The sequence below is a fragment of the Neopsephotus bourkii genome, unplaced genomic scaffold (genome assembly GCF_033783945.1).
Source record: "Neopsephotus bourkii isolate Nb327-2 ecotype Australia unplaced genomic scaffold, CSIRO-AGI_Nbou_v1 NB_1792, whole genome shotgun sequence".
In the NCBI taxonomy this organism is placed as follows: domain Eukaryota; kingdom Metazoa; phylum Chordata; class Aves; order Psittaciformes; family Psittacidae; genus Neopsephotus; species Neopsephotus bourkii.
In genome coordinates, this window is record NW_026902266.1 from 5,368,744 (window position 1) to 5,386,034 (window position 17,291).

Below are 17,291 nucleotides of genomic sequence, written 5' to 3' on the forward strand. Positions count from 1 at the left end.
TTGAGTGCAGCATCGAATTTGGCCTTGTGTGCAAAAATGAGGATCAGATAACAAAGTACCCCCTGTCTTTGACTATGAGATTCAGGTGCTGTGTTGCGACACTAAAACCTGCACGGGCACACCAACAACTACAGGCACTACTGCAGGATCGTCCACCGCAGCCTCTCCAAGCAAACCTCCACTCCGCCAACACAGTCTCCAACAGTACACAGTACTGCCACCAGCCTCAGCCCATCAGCAATGACAACCACCACTGGCACCACCATTGTCCCCAGTACCACTGTACCGCCAACAGAAAACACGAGCACCATCACTACCACCAGCAGTGCCAGCACCACCAGGACCTCTCCACCTCCAACAGAAGGAACCACCATCGTCACACCCACTCCAACATCACACACCTCAGCCAGTAGCACAATCCTCACATCCAGGGCCACCACAGGAAGCACTACAATGTCCACAGCCACCTCTACTCCAGCTCAAACATCCACTCCGCCAACACAGTCTCCAATAGCACACAGTACTGCCACAAGCCTCAGCCCATCAACAATGACAACCACCACTGGCACCACCATTCTCCCAAGTACCACTGCAACGCCTACAGAAGGCATTAGCACCATCACTACCACCAGCACGGCCAGCACCACAAGGACCTCTCCACCTCCAACAGAAGGAACCACCATCATCACACCCACTCCAACATCACACACCTCAGCCAGTAGTACAATAGTACTTCCAGACCACCACAGGAGGCACCACAAATTCCATATCCACCTCTCTCCAGTTCAAACATCCACTTCTATAACTCAGGTTACAACATCACACAGTACTGCCACCAGCCTCAAACCATCAACAATGACAACTACCACTGGCACCACCGTTGTCCCCAGTAGCACTGCACTGCCAACAGAAAGCACCAGCATCAGCACTACCACCAGCACGGCCAGCACCACCAGGACCTCTCCACTGACAACGGAAGGAACAAGCACCAGCACACCCACTCTAACACCGACCACCTCAGCTACAACCACCACTCTCAGCACCTCCAGGACATCTACCACCTGCCAGCCACAATGTGTCTGGACGCAGTGGTTTGACGTGGATACCCCCAGCCCAGGGAGTGAAAATGGAGACAGAGAGACATTTGAAAGCATCCGAGCCGCTGGGTACACACTGTGTGACAAGCCTCAAGACATCAAGTGCCGTGCTAAAGATTACCCTTCTAGGAGTTGGGACAAGTTGGGACAGGTCTTTGAGTGCAGCATCGAATTTGGCCTTGTGTGCAAAAATGAGGATCAGATAACAAAGTACCCCCTGTGCTTTGACTATGAGATTCAGGTGCTGTGTTGCGACACTAAAACCTGCACGGGCACACCAACAACTACAGGCACTACTGCAGGATCATCCACCGCAGCCTCTCCAAGACAAACCTCCACTCCGCCAACACAGTCTCCAACAGTACACAGTACTGCCACCAGCCTCAGCCCATCAGCAATGACAACCACCACTGGCACCACCATTGTCCCCAGTACCACTGTACCGCCAACAGAAAACACGAGCACCATCACTACCACCAGCAGTGCCAGCACCACCAGGACCTCTCCACCTCCAACAGAAGGAACCACCATCGTCACACCCACTCCAACATCACACACGTCAGCCAGTAGCACAATCCTCACATCCAGGGCCACCACAGGAAGCACTACAATGTCCACAGCCACCTCTACTCCAGCTCAAACATCCACTCCGCCAACACAGTCTCCAAAAGCACAAAGTACTGCCACAAGCCTCAGCCCATCAACAATGACAACCACCACTGGCACCACCATTGTCACCAGTACCACTGTACCGCCAACAGAAAACACGAGCACCATCACTACCACCAGCACGACCAGCACCACCAGGACCTCTCCACCTCCAACAGAAGGAACCACCATCGTCACACCCACTCCAACATCACACACCTCAGCCAGTAGCACAATCAACACTTCCAGGACCACCACAGGAAGCACCACAAATTCCATATCCACCTCTGGCCCTGGTCAAACATCCACTTCTACAAGCCAGGCTCCAACATCACACGGTACTGCCACCAGCCTCAACATATCAACAATGACAACCACCACCGGCACTACTATTGTCCCCATTAGCACTGCACTGCCAACAGAAAGCATGAGCATCAGCACTACCACCAGCACGGCCAGCACCACCAGGACCTCTCCACTGACAACGGAAGGAACAAGCACCAGCACACCCACTCTAACACTGACCACCTCAGCTACAACCACCACTCTCAGCACCTCCAGGACATCTACCACCTGCCAGCCACAATGTGTCTGGACGCAGTGGTTTGACGTGGATACCCCCAGCCCAGGGAGTGAAAATGGAGACAGAGAGACATTTGAAAGCATCCGAGCCGCTGGGTACACACTGTGTGACAAGCCTCAAGACATCAAGTGCCGTGCTAAAGATTACCCTTCTAGGAGTTGGGACAAGTTGGGACAGGTCTTTGAGTGCAGCATCGAATTTGGCCTTGTGTGCAAAAATGAGGATCAGATAACAAAGTACCCCCTGTGCTTTGACTATGAGATTCAGGTGCTGTGTTGCGACACTAAAACCTGCACGGGCACACCAACAACTACAGGCACTACTGCAGGATCGTCCACCGCAGCCTCTCCAAGACAAACCTCCACTCCGCCAACACAGTCTCCAACAGTACACAGTACTGCCACCAGCCTCAGCCCATCAGCAATGACAACCACCACTGGCACCACCATTGTCCCCAGTACCACTGTACCGCCAACAGAAAACACGAGCACCATCACTACCACCAGCAGTGCCAGCACCACCAGGACCTCTCCACCTCCAACAGAAGGAACCACCATCGTCACACCCACTCCAACATCACACACCTCAGCCAGTAGCACAATCCTCACATCCAGGACCACCACAGGAAGCACTACAATGTCCACAGCCACCTCTACTCCAGCTCAAACATCCACTCCGCCAACACAGTCTCCAAAAGCACAAAGTACTGCCACAAGCCTCAGCCCATCAACAATGACAACCACCACTGGCACCACCATTCTCCCAAGTACCACTGCAACGCCTACAGAAGGCATTAGCACCATCACTACCACCAGCACGGCCAGCACCACCAGGACTTCTCCACCTCCAACAGAAGGAACCACCATCGTCACACCCACTCCAACATCACACACCTCAGCCAGTAGCACAATTCTCACATCCAGGACCAGCACAGGAAGCACTACAACGTCCACAGCCACCTCTGCTCCAGCTCAAACATCCACTCCGCCAACGCAGTCTCCAACAGCACACAGTACTGCCACCAGCCTTAGCCCATCAGCAACGACAACCACCACTGGCACCACCATTGTCCCCAGTACCACTGTACCGCCAACAGAAAGCACGAGCACCATCACTACCACCAGCACGACCAGCACCACCAGGACCTCTCCACCTCCAACAGAAGGAACCACCATCGTCACACCCACTCCAACATCACACACCTCAGCCAGTAGCACAATCAACACTTCCAGGACCACCACAGGAAGCACCACAAATTCCATATCCACCTCTGGCCCTGGTCAAACATCCACTTCTACAAGCCAGGCTCCAACATCACACGGTACTGCCACCAGCCTCAACATATCAACAATGACAACCACCACCGGCACTACTGTTGTCCCCAGTAGCACTGCACTGCCAACAGAAAGAACGAGCATCAGCACTACCACCAGCACGGCCAGCACCACCAGGACCTCTCCACTGACAACGGAAGGAACAAGCACCAGCACACCCACTCTAACACTGACCACCTCAGCTACAACCACCACTCTCAGCACCTCCAGGACATCTACCACCTGCCAGCCACAATGTGTCTGGACGCAGTGGTTTGACGTGGATACCCCCAGCCCAGGGAGTGAAAATGGAGACAGAGAGACATTTGAAAGCATCCGAGCCGCTGGGTACACACTGTGTGACAAGCCTCAAGACATCAAGTGCCGTGCTAAAGATTACCCTTCTAGGAGTTGGGACAAGTTGGGACAGGTCTTTGAGTGCAGCATCGAATTTGGCCTTGTGTGCAAAAATGAGGATCAGATAACAAAGTACCCCCTGTGCTTTGACTATGAGATTCAGGTGCTGTGTTGCGACACTAAAACCTGCACGGGCACACCAACAACTACAGGCACTACTGCAGGATCGTCCACCGCAGCCTCTCCAAGACAAACCTCCACTCCGCCAACACAGTCTCCAACAGCACACAGTACTGCCACCAGCCTCAAACCATCAGCAATGACAACCACCACTGGCACCACCATTGTCCCCAGTACCACTGTACCGCCAACAGAAAACACGAGCAGCATCACTACCACCAGCACGACCAGCACCACCAGGACCTCTCCACCTCCAACAGAAGGAACCACCATCGTCAAACCCACTCCAACATCACACACCTCAGCCAGTAGCACAATCCTCACATCCAGGGCCACCACAGGAAGCACTACAACGTCCACATCTACCTCTACTCCAGCACAAACCTCCTCTCTGCCAACCCAGCCTCCAACACCACACATTACTGTTGTGAGTGTCAATCAATCAGCAACCACAACCATTCCTGCTTCGTTGGGGCTTCGCAGTACCATTGCAGCAACAACACAAGGCACAACCACCACCACTACCACCAGCCCAACCAGCACCACCAGGTCCCCTCCATCTCCAACAGAAGGAACCACCATTATCACACCTGCTGAAACAGTGCCCACATCAAGAGCCCGCAGTACCACCACCTCAAGGATCACCACAGGAAGCAGCACGACATCCGTGACTGCTTCAGCAGAATCCTCTCCTTTGGCAACTAAGGCTCCAACATCACATAGTACTTCTTCCCTTGTTGACCCCTCAAGAACAACAACCACTACTGGTACCATGGTTTTCACTATTACCACTGCACTGCCAACAGAAGGTACAACCATCACCACTACCACCAGCACGGCCAGCACCACCTGGACCTCTCCACCTCCAATGGAAGAAACAACCATGACAACCAGTGCTAGAGTACCCACCTCAGCAGTCAGCAGTAGCAGCACCTCAAGGACCACCACAGGAGACACCACAACATTCACGTCTGGTCCATCAGAAACATCCACTCTGTCAACTGAGGCTCAAACTTCACACATTACTGCCTCCAGCCATCACCCTTCAGCAACAATGACCGTATTTTCTACGCACATCCCTGCCACATCTGTTTCTTCTACTGCACTAAGTACTGCCACAATTCCCAGAATTTTCTCTACCACCAGCATCCCAGGTATGTCTTTCATTGCCACTGAAAGTGTTCCAAACATCTATCTCTGTAGAATACCATTTGTTTCATTGTCTTCTGTAAGTTGTATCTCCAAATTATTCTGTGATCATCTCTATTTTTCGTAACATACACACCATCAAGTTGCTCAGTCCTAGATGTTATTCAGCAGAGATAAAACTTCCACAATCTCTACTTAGCCATACATCAAATAGTTTAATGCAAATAAAAATGCTGACTTGATTTTCCTGAATGTTTAACATCACCCTTTAATATATTATGAAATGAAAATCCTGTGCTGCAAAGTTTTTCTTTTTTTTTTTTAACAGTAACAACCTCTGCTACACCACAATCAAGTCATGTTACAAGAATCACTTCTCCAGTCTTCAGTTCTGTCTCCAGCACACCTGTCACAACAGAAGCAAGTACATTTGTATCATCAACTGGAACGACTCCATGTTTTTGTCATGTATATGGTAATTTTTTTTCTCCTGGTAAGTGTCTTATGTTATGATTATAATTCATTTCAGAAATAATACAATCTCTTAATACTCTTCAATTTAAGACAACTGCTCAGTATCACTTGAACACAGAACTTTGTATATATGTATACACTTTATATTTTCACAATATTTTCTTGAGGTTTTTCCCTGACATATTTTCACTGGTCTTTTAATTTCTCCTCCAATTTTCCCCTACAGGAGAAGTGATATACAACAAAACAGATGGCGCTGGCTGTAATTTTTATGCACTTTGCAGCAAGGAATGTGAAATTGACCGATACCAGGGGCCATGTCCTACAACAACTTTCACTTCAACACAAGCCACCTCATCCACAGAACACAGATTTTCTTCCGTCTCACAGACAACAGCAACATCCACCACAAGTTCAGTAGCAAGAAACTGTACTTTTGCCAATCCTCTGCGAAAGGTGGTTTCCCTCATTATTTTCTAATATATCACCACTGCAAAACCAGCCCAATTTCTGTCCTAAAGTCCCAGCTGAAATCAACTTGTATGTATTTCAATAACTAAGTTGGCCATGTTCCAAATGACCTGACAGCATGCAATTCTTCCACCTGGCATTACCAGGCTTTTATATAATCTGGAGGTAGAAAAGCTCACTAATATCATAGCAGAGCCTTTTCTTTTTTTAAATAAAAGACATTTAAATGTCATAGAAATAAGCAGACCAACTATGAAAGTGTTAAAACCTCATTCTTTTTACAAAGAAGAGAGTTCCATGGTTGCTCTCAGCCTGCCATCTCTTAAGGCCTGAAACCATATGCTAAGAAAACTCTAACATGAACTCCCTACCAATTTTGAGTGTATCTCAAGTTGAAACAGAAGAACTAGGGTGAGAGAGCACTTGACAATAATAATGTACATCTTTTTAGCCTGGAGAGCACTGGATAAGTGAATGCCAGAAGTGTGTCTGCGACCCCCACACTGCTATCGTACAATGCCAGCCGATTCTATGCCCAACAGCTCAGACACTAATTTGTGACCTTGGATATGTTTCTGTGCCTGTACTACCACAAAAAGACTCATGTTGTCCTGAATACCAGTGCAGTAAGTATTAAGAATACATATATAAATACCAAGCTACACAACCTGGTAAATGACATTTGCACTTCTGTTAGTATCTATGCAAGTTTTTCGTGTATCACAGCAACAGCAAAACCTTCCTCAAATTGTTTTGGCTCTCTGAACATATATCAGTTTTTGGCTAAACATGTATTAGAAGTTTATTTAAAAGCAAAATGCTATTTTCAGTGAAGTCTGCTGAGAACTGGTATCAGTGGGAAAAGAGGATAATACTTTGAACCTTCAAGTGGTCTATGTAAGCTCAACCGTGTCTGTATCTGTAATAATAAAGGTTATTAATTTTTTTAATGTTATTAATGTAATGTTGGAACACATTAATATTAACCTAACTGTAGCTGAACTGAGATCTGTAAAACATATTAAGTCAGCAGAAAGTTTAACTACAAAAACAAAGAAAGTTTAACTACAAAAAAAGTTAACTACAAAAGCAAGTAACACATAGCAATACAAAGTGAATTGTAATCAGTAACTGAATTGTCAGTGTATGAAAAATAATTACACTGTTGTTGAATGCTCATGAGAATTCAAAAATCCAACAGAAACATGTTTATTTATATACAAAAAAAATGTTTAATATATACTTTTTTAATATATACAAAAATACTTATTTTGCTCATATATTTATACAAAAGAATAAAAAAGAAACCATAAATTAAATGCAAGACAGGAACATCAAACCAAATACCCAGTAGTTCTGTGAAGACATGAATGGGCTCTGCCATGTTGCTAAATTGTTTATATTATCACAGTAAGCATGTATTTTTTTCCATCCAGAATCAGCCTTCCACCCAAGCCATTTTCTGAGAGGTCACAAGGAATCAGCAACAAACACACCTTCGAAGTTTACTGGACTTCTAGAGTTCAAAGAGGAAACAGTTAATTTAATTTGAAGTGAACTTGGTATTAAAAGGGAAAAAAAGAGATTTTATTCATGCATAGCTCAAGTTTTAAGTCATTCCTCTTCATCTTCTAGCTAACTCCAAAGATGAAACTTCACTTAAACATCCAGCCATACTAAATATGAAGTATAAGAATGTAGGGTTTAATTCAGGTTTTCCATGATCTCTGACTTACTAACAAACTTGGTGATGACTTCTCAGGGAGTCTCATGATTTGAGCTTACTGCAGAATTATTTCTTTGCTTGTTTTTCAGAACCAATAGATGGCATCTGTGTGATTAACGATGCAATGTACAAGGTGAGAAAGTTATAGTGATATACTACTGGAAGCTAAATGCACACCCTTTTTTGCCAAAATAAGCCTTTGAGAAAGTTCTTTTCCCAATACATGTTTTTTTCTCTCTAGCCCTTAACTGGAAGGTAATTTTTTTCTAATGTCAAAACCAAAATTATCACACAAGTGCTATTTCAACATCAAGCATGAAACAGGAGTAACATTTTTAGTGATACACTTTCTTTTTAAACGATCTCCCACTTCTGGAATTCGTGAATTTTCCAAATAAGCTGATGAATAGCCCAAACTCAACCACTCTTTGAAATAAGTTCAGAGAACCTTTAAAAATAAAAGTATGATTTTTGCTTTAATCAATACCTAAATCTTTTTCTAAAATTGGTACTTAGGTCATTCAGTCAAAATATAAGCACTAGCACTGGAGCCTTTTGGGGATACATTTCTGGAAGACAAAATCCATGTGTGGATTTCTATCTCTATTTAGGTATCTGCATAAGTATGCCACTATTTTAATCTACATTTGGAAATTATAATTGTTTTATAACCACTGAACATGACTTACAAGGAAAAAAAAATCTTAAAAGGAGCAATGAAAATCCGGTAAAACAATGAGGCAGTGCAAATCAGTCTTACCTGCATCTTATTAATTTACTTTTCTCTTTTGTATTGCTTCATAGTTTTATCCTAATGTGTATTTTCTTGCAAGACATAAAGCCAAACAACATTACCTTTGACGAGAATCAGTTGCAGTTGCATTTCAGCAGTGCTTTCAATTCTGCCTATACATTTTATAGAAATTCTTGTCATCTGAGGGTATTTTTCTGTATTCCAGGCTGGAACATCGACAGTCATCAATTCATGCAAGAATTGTACCTGCACTTATGAGAAAGATCCAGTGAATAATACAAATATTGCGCACTGTGAAACAGTTCAATGTGAAACATCTTGCCCACTGGTGAGTTCAAATTCTCTGGGCTGCCCAGTCAGCCCGCTATTACAGGAAGATTAGAATTCTGCATGACCGACTCAACATACTTTCTCTTTCATCTCCTTGTGAGTAGGGTTACCAATACATGACTGAGGATGGAGAGTGTTGTGGGGAGTGTATTCAAGTAGCTTGCGTAATCAAACTAAATAACACCATTCACGTGCTCCGAGTAAGTATTCCTTTAATTTTCAGATCTATTAGCTAATACGGGTTACAACAGCTAAGAGTCAATTAATTTCCGTTAATAACAAAAATGTAGTTAATATTAAAATTATTCTGAAAACAATGCTTGAATACTTCCTTGGAACAACACATTCCTGGTACGTGTGGTTAACTGGGCAATAGGTTCTAATTTGTACTGTAAGTGTTCAGATTCAGGATTTAAGCTTTCAAACTAGCCATAGGTTTGTAAAATTTTGCTTTTGCCACTTGAAAGAAGTTCAGAGGCATCTGAGAATCTTTGAGGCATGAGAACTCAATTGGCTCAGGCATTTGTGAAGTAATCATCCTATATTTGATCACAATGAAAAAAAACCTGTTTCCTTTTCTGATAAAATCTTAGGTTGATGATGTCCTGTCAACCGATAACTGCACCCATTACAAATGTGAAAAAATTGAAGATCAATTTGTTGCAGCCCAAACTAAAAAAATATGCCCTGAGTACAATCCAGAAGAGTGTGATCCGGTAAGTTTCACTCAGTTCATCAACTGAATGCAGTTTAAAACTTGGCAGAGGGAGGGGGGAAATGGGACGACAACACAGACATGAAGACAGGCAGAGTACAAAAAAGCACTTTCACTGAAGTTGCAGGAATGTCTTCAGAATTAAATTAATCTTGCTGTAGCATTAGTAATAAGAAAAAGTTGGTACTTTTACATGAGGCTACCAGGATTCAAGACTTCTATGGTGGGCACATTAAGTCATCCATCATTTTAATTCAGTGTTCATCACAGATGAGTCGTCTGCCCAGTATCAGTAATGCCAACTCATATTCTTACTCATAACTGTCATCTGTGCATTAATCCATATCCTTCTCCTTTCCCTTTGCAAAGGATGAAACAGAGAGTACTCCTGATGGGTGCTGCAAAATATGTAAACGTAAGTAATGCTGTGTTTGTGTTTTCTGCTTGAAGAGTGCTGTATTCAACTTGTAATTGCCTTTGAGTAGGTAGGATTTTTCATTCCTCCAGTTTTCTCTTACTCTATTTATCAAGATCCTGTGTTTCACTATTTATTCAAAAGGAAAAAGCAAATTTGTTTTCTTGATAGTGAGTACCACAATTCAAAATTCAGTGCTCAAGCCTCTGCATTATCTTCCAAACCCCCTATGCATCCAAGATCAAATAATAATCTGAAAACTCCAGGCACTTTACACAGTATTCCCCATCACATACTGTACATTCTTAATAATTGGACATCATGCATTTTGAAATTGTTTTAGCACTCAGTTCTGAACTAGAGATCTGAATTTTATGTTTTTTTTCCCCCTCTTTTTCTGAAGCTACAAACTGCAAAGTCTATAGCAAAAAGACTGTGATCCGCCTCGGTGACTGTGAATCTTCAGTACCTGTTGAGCTGACATACTGTGAAGGAACTTGCCCTGGCTCCTCAGTGTAAGTTCCAGAATCTTGACATCTCTATGGTTTCATTCATACTTTATTTATACTGGTCTCTCATGTTAATCAATTGCCCAAGCTTACTGAGGAACCTGGTGGAAGTGTTCACCAAGCCACTTTCAACCCTTTATCAGCACTCCAGGCTAACTGGGAAGTTGTAAATGTGACACCCATCCACAATAAGGGCCAGAAGGAGGATCCAGGGAGCTACAGGCCTGTCAGTCCGACCTCCCCTGCCAAGGAAGGTGATAGAGCAGATCATCTTGAGTGCCCTCATATGGCACATGCAGGACAACCAGCTGATTAGGCTCAGTCAGCAGGGGCAGGTCCTGCTTGACAAACCTGGTCTCCTCCTAAGACAAGGTGACCTGGGTAACCTGCTTAGTGAATGAAGGAAAGGCTGTAGATGTTTACCTGGACTTTGGTAAAGCCTTTGACCGTTTCTCACAGTATTCCCTTGGAGAAACTGGCTGCTCACGACTTGGACAGGTGTACTCTTTGCTGGGTAAAAAAATGGCTGGAGTTAAATGCAGTTGGCAGCTGATCACAAGTGGGATGCCCCAGGGCTCGGTGTTAGGCCAGTTCTGTTTAATATCTTTATGAGTGACCTGGATGAGAGGATCAAGTGCACTTTCATTAACTTTGCAGACAACACCAAGTTGGGTGGGAGTGTTGATCTGCTGGAGGGTAGAAAGGCTCTACAGAGGGATCTGGAGAGGCTGGATCAATGAGCTGAGGCCAGTGGTATGAGGTTCAACAACACCACTAGGTCTTGCATTTGGGCTACAACAACCCTATGCAATACTACAGACTTGGGTCAAGAGTGGCTGGAAAGCTGCTTGGTGGAAAAAGACCTCAAGGTGCTGGCCAACAGCTGTCTGAACATGAGCCAGCAGCATGCCCAAGTGGCCAAAACGACCAACAGCATCCTGGCCTCTATCAGAAATAGTGTGGCAAGCAGGACTAGGAAAGTGTAAGTTCCTTTGTACTTGGCCCTGGTGAGGCTACACCTGGAATGCTGCATTCAGTTTTGGGCCCCTCACTATATGAAACACATTGAGCTGCTGGAGCATGTCCAGAGAGTAATGAAGCTGGTGAAGGGTCTGAAGAACAAGTCTTAGGAGGGAGTCAAGTTTTTTTAGGCTAAAGAAAAGAAGACTGAGGGGAGACCTTATCACTCTCCACAACTACCTGAAAGGAGGTTGTGATGAGGTGGGTACCTGTCTCTTTTCCCAGCTAAGAAGCAACAGTACAAGTGGAAATGGCCTCAAGTTGTGCCAGGGGAGGTTTAGATTGGATATTATGAAAAATCTCTTCACCAAGAAGGTTGTCAAGCACTGGAACAGGCTGCCCAGGGAAGTGGTGGAGGCACCATCCCTGGAGGTATTTGAAAGACACGTAGAAGTGGTTTAGTGGTGGGCTTGGCAGTGTCAGAACTCATGATCTTAAGGGTCTTTGCCAACCTCCATGATTCTGTAATCACAGAATAGCAACAAAGTTAATGTGTTTATATGATGCTACTGAGTGGAATCAGAGTCAATGGACACCAGAAAGTTTCACTACTGAAGAGACAGGTAATTAAAATTACATTCGTAAGTGTGTGCGAGAAAGAGGAAGAGGATGTAAAAAAGAGAAACCAAACCCAAACCCACTCTCAAGCCCCCAAGAAACACAAAAACAAAGCTTACTCTGGAGTTTCAGAGTTTTGAATGAGAAGATGTATTTTCTTTCCTGGCGGAACACAGGTATTCTTTTGAAGCAAACCAGATGCAACACGAGTGCGGCTGCTGCCAGGAGTTCAGCAGCCAAACAAAAGAGGTGACCCTGACTTGCCCAGATGGAACAAGCATGAATTATAGCTATGTTTACGTGGATCAATGCCAGTGTACGAATGCATGCACCTCAGACACTTCTGCAGCATCTGATTCCCAACAGAAAATCAGCAGACGAAAGAGATGATCACTAGAAAAAGAAAGCCTAGAGAAGCTGGAATCTTGTTTTCTCCACAATAACTTGTGCTCCTTCTTTAACAGATCTCGTGTCAATTTCTGTTATCACCTTTTCTCATTTCTTACTTGTAAAAGAATATAAATAAAAGTCAAACAATGAAATCTTAGTGAGGTTATTTTAAGTGATACAATATTCAGGAGAAAAAACAAGACTAAAATGACTTGTGTCAATTATAGAAATATGACAATGTTTCATACAATCACTGACATTTTTGAAAAAAGTTTTAAGGGGTCTCAAAAAAACCCAGACCCCTACCCTAAACCACAAAACATTGTCACTACATTGCACTTTACACTCTTGTGCCTAGAGAGCATTGCTGCTTATCATTTTTATGGATATAGTAGTCCAGACATCCCAGAAACAGGTAGACCGTTTTATTTGATACATAAAATTTTCAGCATTTTTCCATTCTGGTGATTGTTCAATACCCAGTTTCATTACCTAAATGATGGAGAGTCCAATGTCATCAGGGAGTTTTCCAGCTTAGACCGGGTATGTTCTTTAGCAGCTTTTGGGAATGAAGACACACTCAAAACCCTTTTCCTGGATGAGGTTCAATTCTGTTACAACATAAAGCCTGACACCTTCCCTGAAGGCTTGGCTGAAAAATAAAGGAGGAACTGTTTGATCAAGTAACTGCGTGTTTTATATGTGCTTATTTAGAAGGGAAATTTGATCCCTGAATTAAATCAGTGAAGCCCTATCTGTCGGCCTTCACAGACATGACCTGATACAAGGATCAAACAGTGGGGAAACGTAGGAAGGTTTGTAAGCTTCACATTTTACTGCTGAACTCCATCAATCTGTTGACTGCCCATGATTTGCCTGTCCCATAGCTGTCATGCAGGCTCCGGACAGGGTAACTAGCCATGACAGTGGAGCAGATAGCATACCACTCCCTGCACCTTCTCTTCTCTGATCCAGTAATAAGCCACTTTTCACTTAGAACCTGGGCTGTTTCACAATGTCACCAATGCATCCTCAGACCCTAAACACCAGGTACTGCTATGAGGAGACATCCAAACAGTCCCGAACAGAGGGACTAGTTGATTAAGCAGTTTGAGAGCTTCCTAGGTTTCTGACTTCCAGAGGGCTTAGCACTTTAGGCACAGCACCACAAAAACGGGGTGCCTGATGGGATCTAGAACTGTATTGCACTAAAAACCAGGATCTAGAACTGTAGTGCAATGAAAAAACAGCACTGCTGGCTGTAGGTGGGCCTCCTGAGAGGCATTTGCATATGTCAGTCACATTAGGCCTGGCATTATACCTTGAGCTAGCAATATTGATCTAAGCAAGATAAATCAATGTCTGCAGAACCGAGAAGTCAGGGTTCAGACCCAGCGACGCTTACATGACATATAGCAAATGTAAACACTTCTAAAGTAGGCTTTGAGTTCAGACTGAAACCAAGGAAATCTGCATGCTTCCCCCCTTACTCCCTAACTCCCTTGTTCCTGTATTGTGAGTATGTAGCACCATGTTCACCAGTTACAAACCTTCCCCTTCCTCCTCTGCAGGTTTTCCTCTACTGTTTCAAACACTGTGCTACCATGTCAGCAGTACACTTCAGCTCAAGTCCTAAGCTGCCCTCTAACGGTCATTATTCACTTTTCTAAACCAGGAACTATTCCCTTAATTCTACTGGGAACAAGAAACCTTGCTGACCATGTTCATCCATCAGAGATCAATTATATATAATATTATAATGATTTTTTAAATTTGAAATTCCCGTATTATGGAAGATGTCAAGGCTATTTCTCAAAGCTGAACACCACATCATTTCCAAGTAGCTGCGATCAGTTATGTAGGACTTCAATTTGAAGATACCATTGCAATCCTCAGTGATCATGTACAGCATTCCTAAAAAGAAAACACAAAACAAACCACAAAAAAAAGAAACCACACCAAAAAAAAACCAACCTCAAAACAACACCAACACCTCCCCAACCTGAAAACAAAAATAACCCCAACAGAATTTGCTATTTAGAAGATAGAATCTCGATAAGAGGGGGGTCGGGGGCTTGTTTTGTTGTTTGATGTGGTGTCCCACCTACCCCCCACTTTGAAAACCAGCCCACTGCAGAATGCTAGAAACCACTGCATTGGCTCTGTTCTCCCTAAAATATTTTCCCTTTTTTTAAGGGAAATCTATTATTGTCCCTTTTTTCTCAAGCCTACATGGAAGAAAACCCAGGGATTTTGCACTCTTAAGTAAATGGGATTCAGGAGAAAACAAACATGTAGATTTCTCTTTGAAGAAAATGCTATGCTACAATCACAAGCCCAAGGAACCTCTAGAGATTACTTTAAAGCAGAGAAATCAGCTGAATAGAGAAAAACAAAACAAAACAAAACAAAAAAAACCCAACAACTCACCAACATACCATTGCTTGATATGCAATAAGTTATCATTTATGTTAAAAAATGTCTAGTTATTATGTACTACATCAAGCTACTTACAGCATGATAAAATGCACATACACCTTGAATTTTATGGCTATTATTTCCAAATATACTAACTGTACATTCACAGCAGCAAAACAGTTCATTAGAGAACTACAGATTAATAAATTATATTTAAAATAAGAACTAGAATATTATAGAAAATCAATCCAGAGCTTTCCTGTCATTTCCATGGTGTATCAAACTAATCAGGAAGTGCTGACTTCCCATCCTATGAGATTTACCAGTAACAAATATACTGATGCTTCACTAAAAATTACTGCAGAAAAGCATTTAACTACAACAAGAAATAGAACACCGTTTTTCTATTCCACCAACTAACTAATTCCAGGGACTACTGCATCAGGGAACGTTATGTAGTAAGATGCATATACATGGCACAGCTACCCAGGGAGTGTATTTCACGGATGTGTCAATACTTCTAAACAAATCTGTCAGCCATCCTGAGAATCTTAAGCAGCTTAGTGAATAAGGTGTCCCGCTATACATAGAACCATTTACAAGTTTTATTGTCTGATGATCTAAACTGGGCAAATATGAAAGATATGCTGGTTTTCTGTAAAAGCAAGTGCATTTGTGGAACTGTAGTACTTAACCACACAAAATATATTTGATAAGTTTCAGATCAATACCTGTAATATATACCCAGACATCATCAGCTAGAAGACAGAATTTAGTATCACTGAACAAATTAAACTGGGTATCTGTACCACGTTCATATGCAAGGCCTTTTACCTCCAAATCCAAATTCATGACATATGCTTGCTCTATATTTTCCAAAGCACAAAATACCAGCAGAATTCAATCAAGTGGAGGCCTGGAAAGCAGCCAAATAGACTAAAAGCAATCTGAAATACTTCAAATCCCTTCTTTACATCACTTAGCAAAGATTTCAAAGTTTAGCACGCTGACAATCACCAAGAATCTATTGTAGCAATGAATCTCTCAACCTTGAAGGGTAAACTTGAGAGGCATCCATGCTCATGGGAAGACCCTGGCCTGTGCGCAGGAAAGCTCAACAGGCCCTGGAATGTCCACTATTTACAAAATCAGACTTATATTTGCATACCAGCAAGACATCGGGGCCCCTTCCAGCCAGCCACTGGCTGCCAAGTTGCCATCCATCCCCCAAAGCAAGCTGGATGCAGTCATCACAAGTCCAGTGGTAGTCATGACATACGGGGTGGGACAGACACAAACCATCACGTTTTCAGGTAGACAAAAATAGCACTTCAAAACATTTAGGATGACGAAGAGTTCTCAATTGTCCTGCTACAGGTCATATGATGATTTTAATTTGAGCTGCAGAAAAAAAATAATATTCCCTTCACAACTTCTTACAGTACTGCAAGAAAACGGAAGCAGGTACCTCAGAGGTTATTTTCTGCACAATGATCTCAGCATCAGTTCTGCCAGCAGCAGCGCACAGGTGAGATCAATTGATAGCCTGTTCCTGTTAGTAAGACTTGAATCAAATTGAAACATCAAAATGAGTATTATAGCTTATAGTCAATTAACAATCAAGTGAAAGCAGAGTTCACAAATAAAAGACATCTGAAAATATAACAGTAACCACACACTCCAGTGCTCACCATGTAACCTGTAATGAAACAGAGCCTGATCTAAACCACTGAATTCAGTGAAAAAATTCATGCCGATCCCATGTTTCGAATCTAACCTTGCATTTATGGGGAAAAGCAGATAGTGTTGTTTAAAATATGTAATATAAGTACCCCATTCACAAAACTACAGCCTTAGTCTTATGACTACAATGATGAGGTTTGCTAGTCACCTGCCACAAGAAACAGGGTTTTTTCTAAACACTTCTCATCCTCCTCCTTTTGCTGGTAACATTTTAAAAAGCCCACTTTGCAATCCTTCACAGGCTGTCCTGAACTCAAATCAAGCTCTGGCCACCTGAATTTTCTCCCTGCAGGGGCAAACAGCATCTTCATAGCTCTCCTCTATTGTCCTGTCCTTGCTTCTAGTGTCCATACACTTTCCTTTTCCATCTAAGCTCTAGAAGATCCCTGCTTGGCCAAGCTGGCCTTCTGCCCCGCTTGCATGACTTCTGACATGTTGGAA

At 43.3% G+C, this 17,291-nt stretch overlaps 1 protein-coding gene across 1 annotated transcript in view; it reads left to right on the plus strand.

Moving 5' to 3' along the window:
* Positions 1-12,841, plus strand: part of LOC133226648 (mucin-2-like) — a 43,216-nt gene extending 30,375 nt beyond the window's left edge. The window contains 13 exon segments of the mRNA XM_061380419.1: positions 1-63; positions 66-134; positions 176-5,332; positions 5,656-5,820; positions 6,028-6,257; positions 6,724-6,898; positions 8,088-8,131; positions 8,958-9,080; positions 9,187-9,282; positions 9,676-9,798; positions 10,167-10,212; positions 10,616-10,727; positions 12,476-12,841. Coding sequence (XP_061236403.1) covers positions 1-63; positions 66-134; positions 176-5,332; positions 5,656-5,820; positions 6,028-6,257; positions 6,724-6,898; positions 8,088-8,131; positions 8,958-9,080; positions 9,187-9,282; positions 9,676-9,798; positions 10,167-10,212; positions 10,616-10,727; positions 12,476-12,689 — 6,617 coding nt within the window. The 3' untranslated portion in view covers positions 12,690-12,841.
* Positions 12,842-17,291: the final 4,450 nt, after the last annotated feature.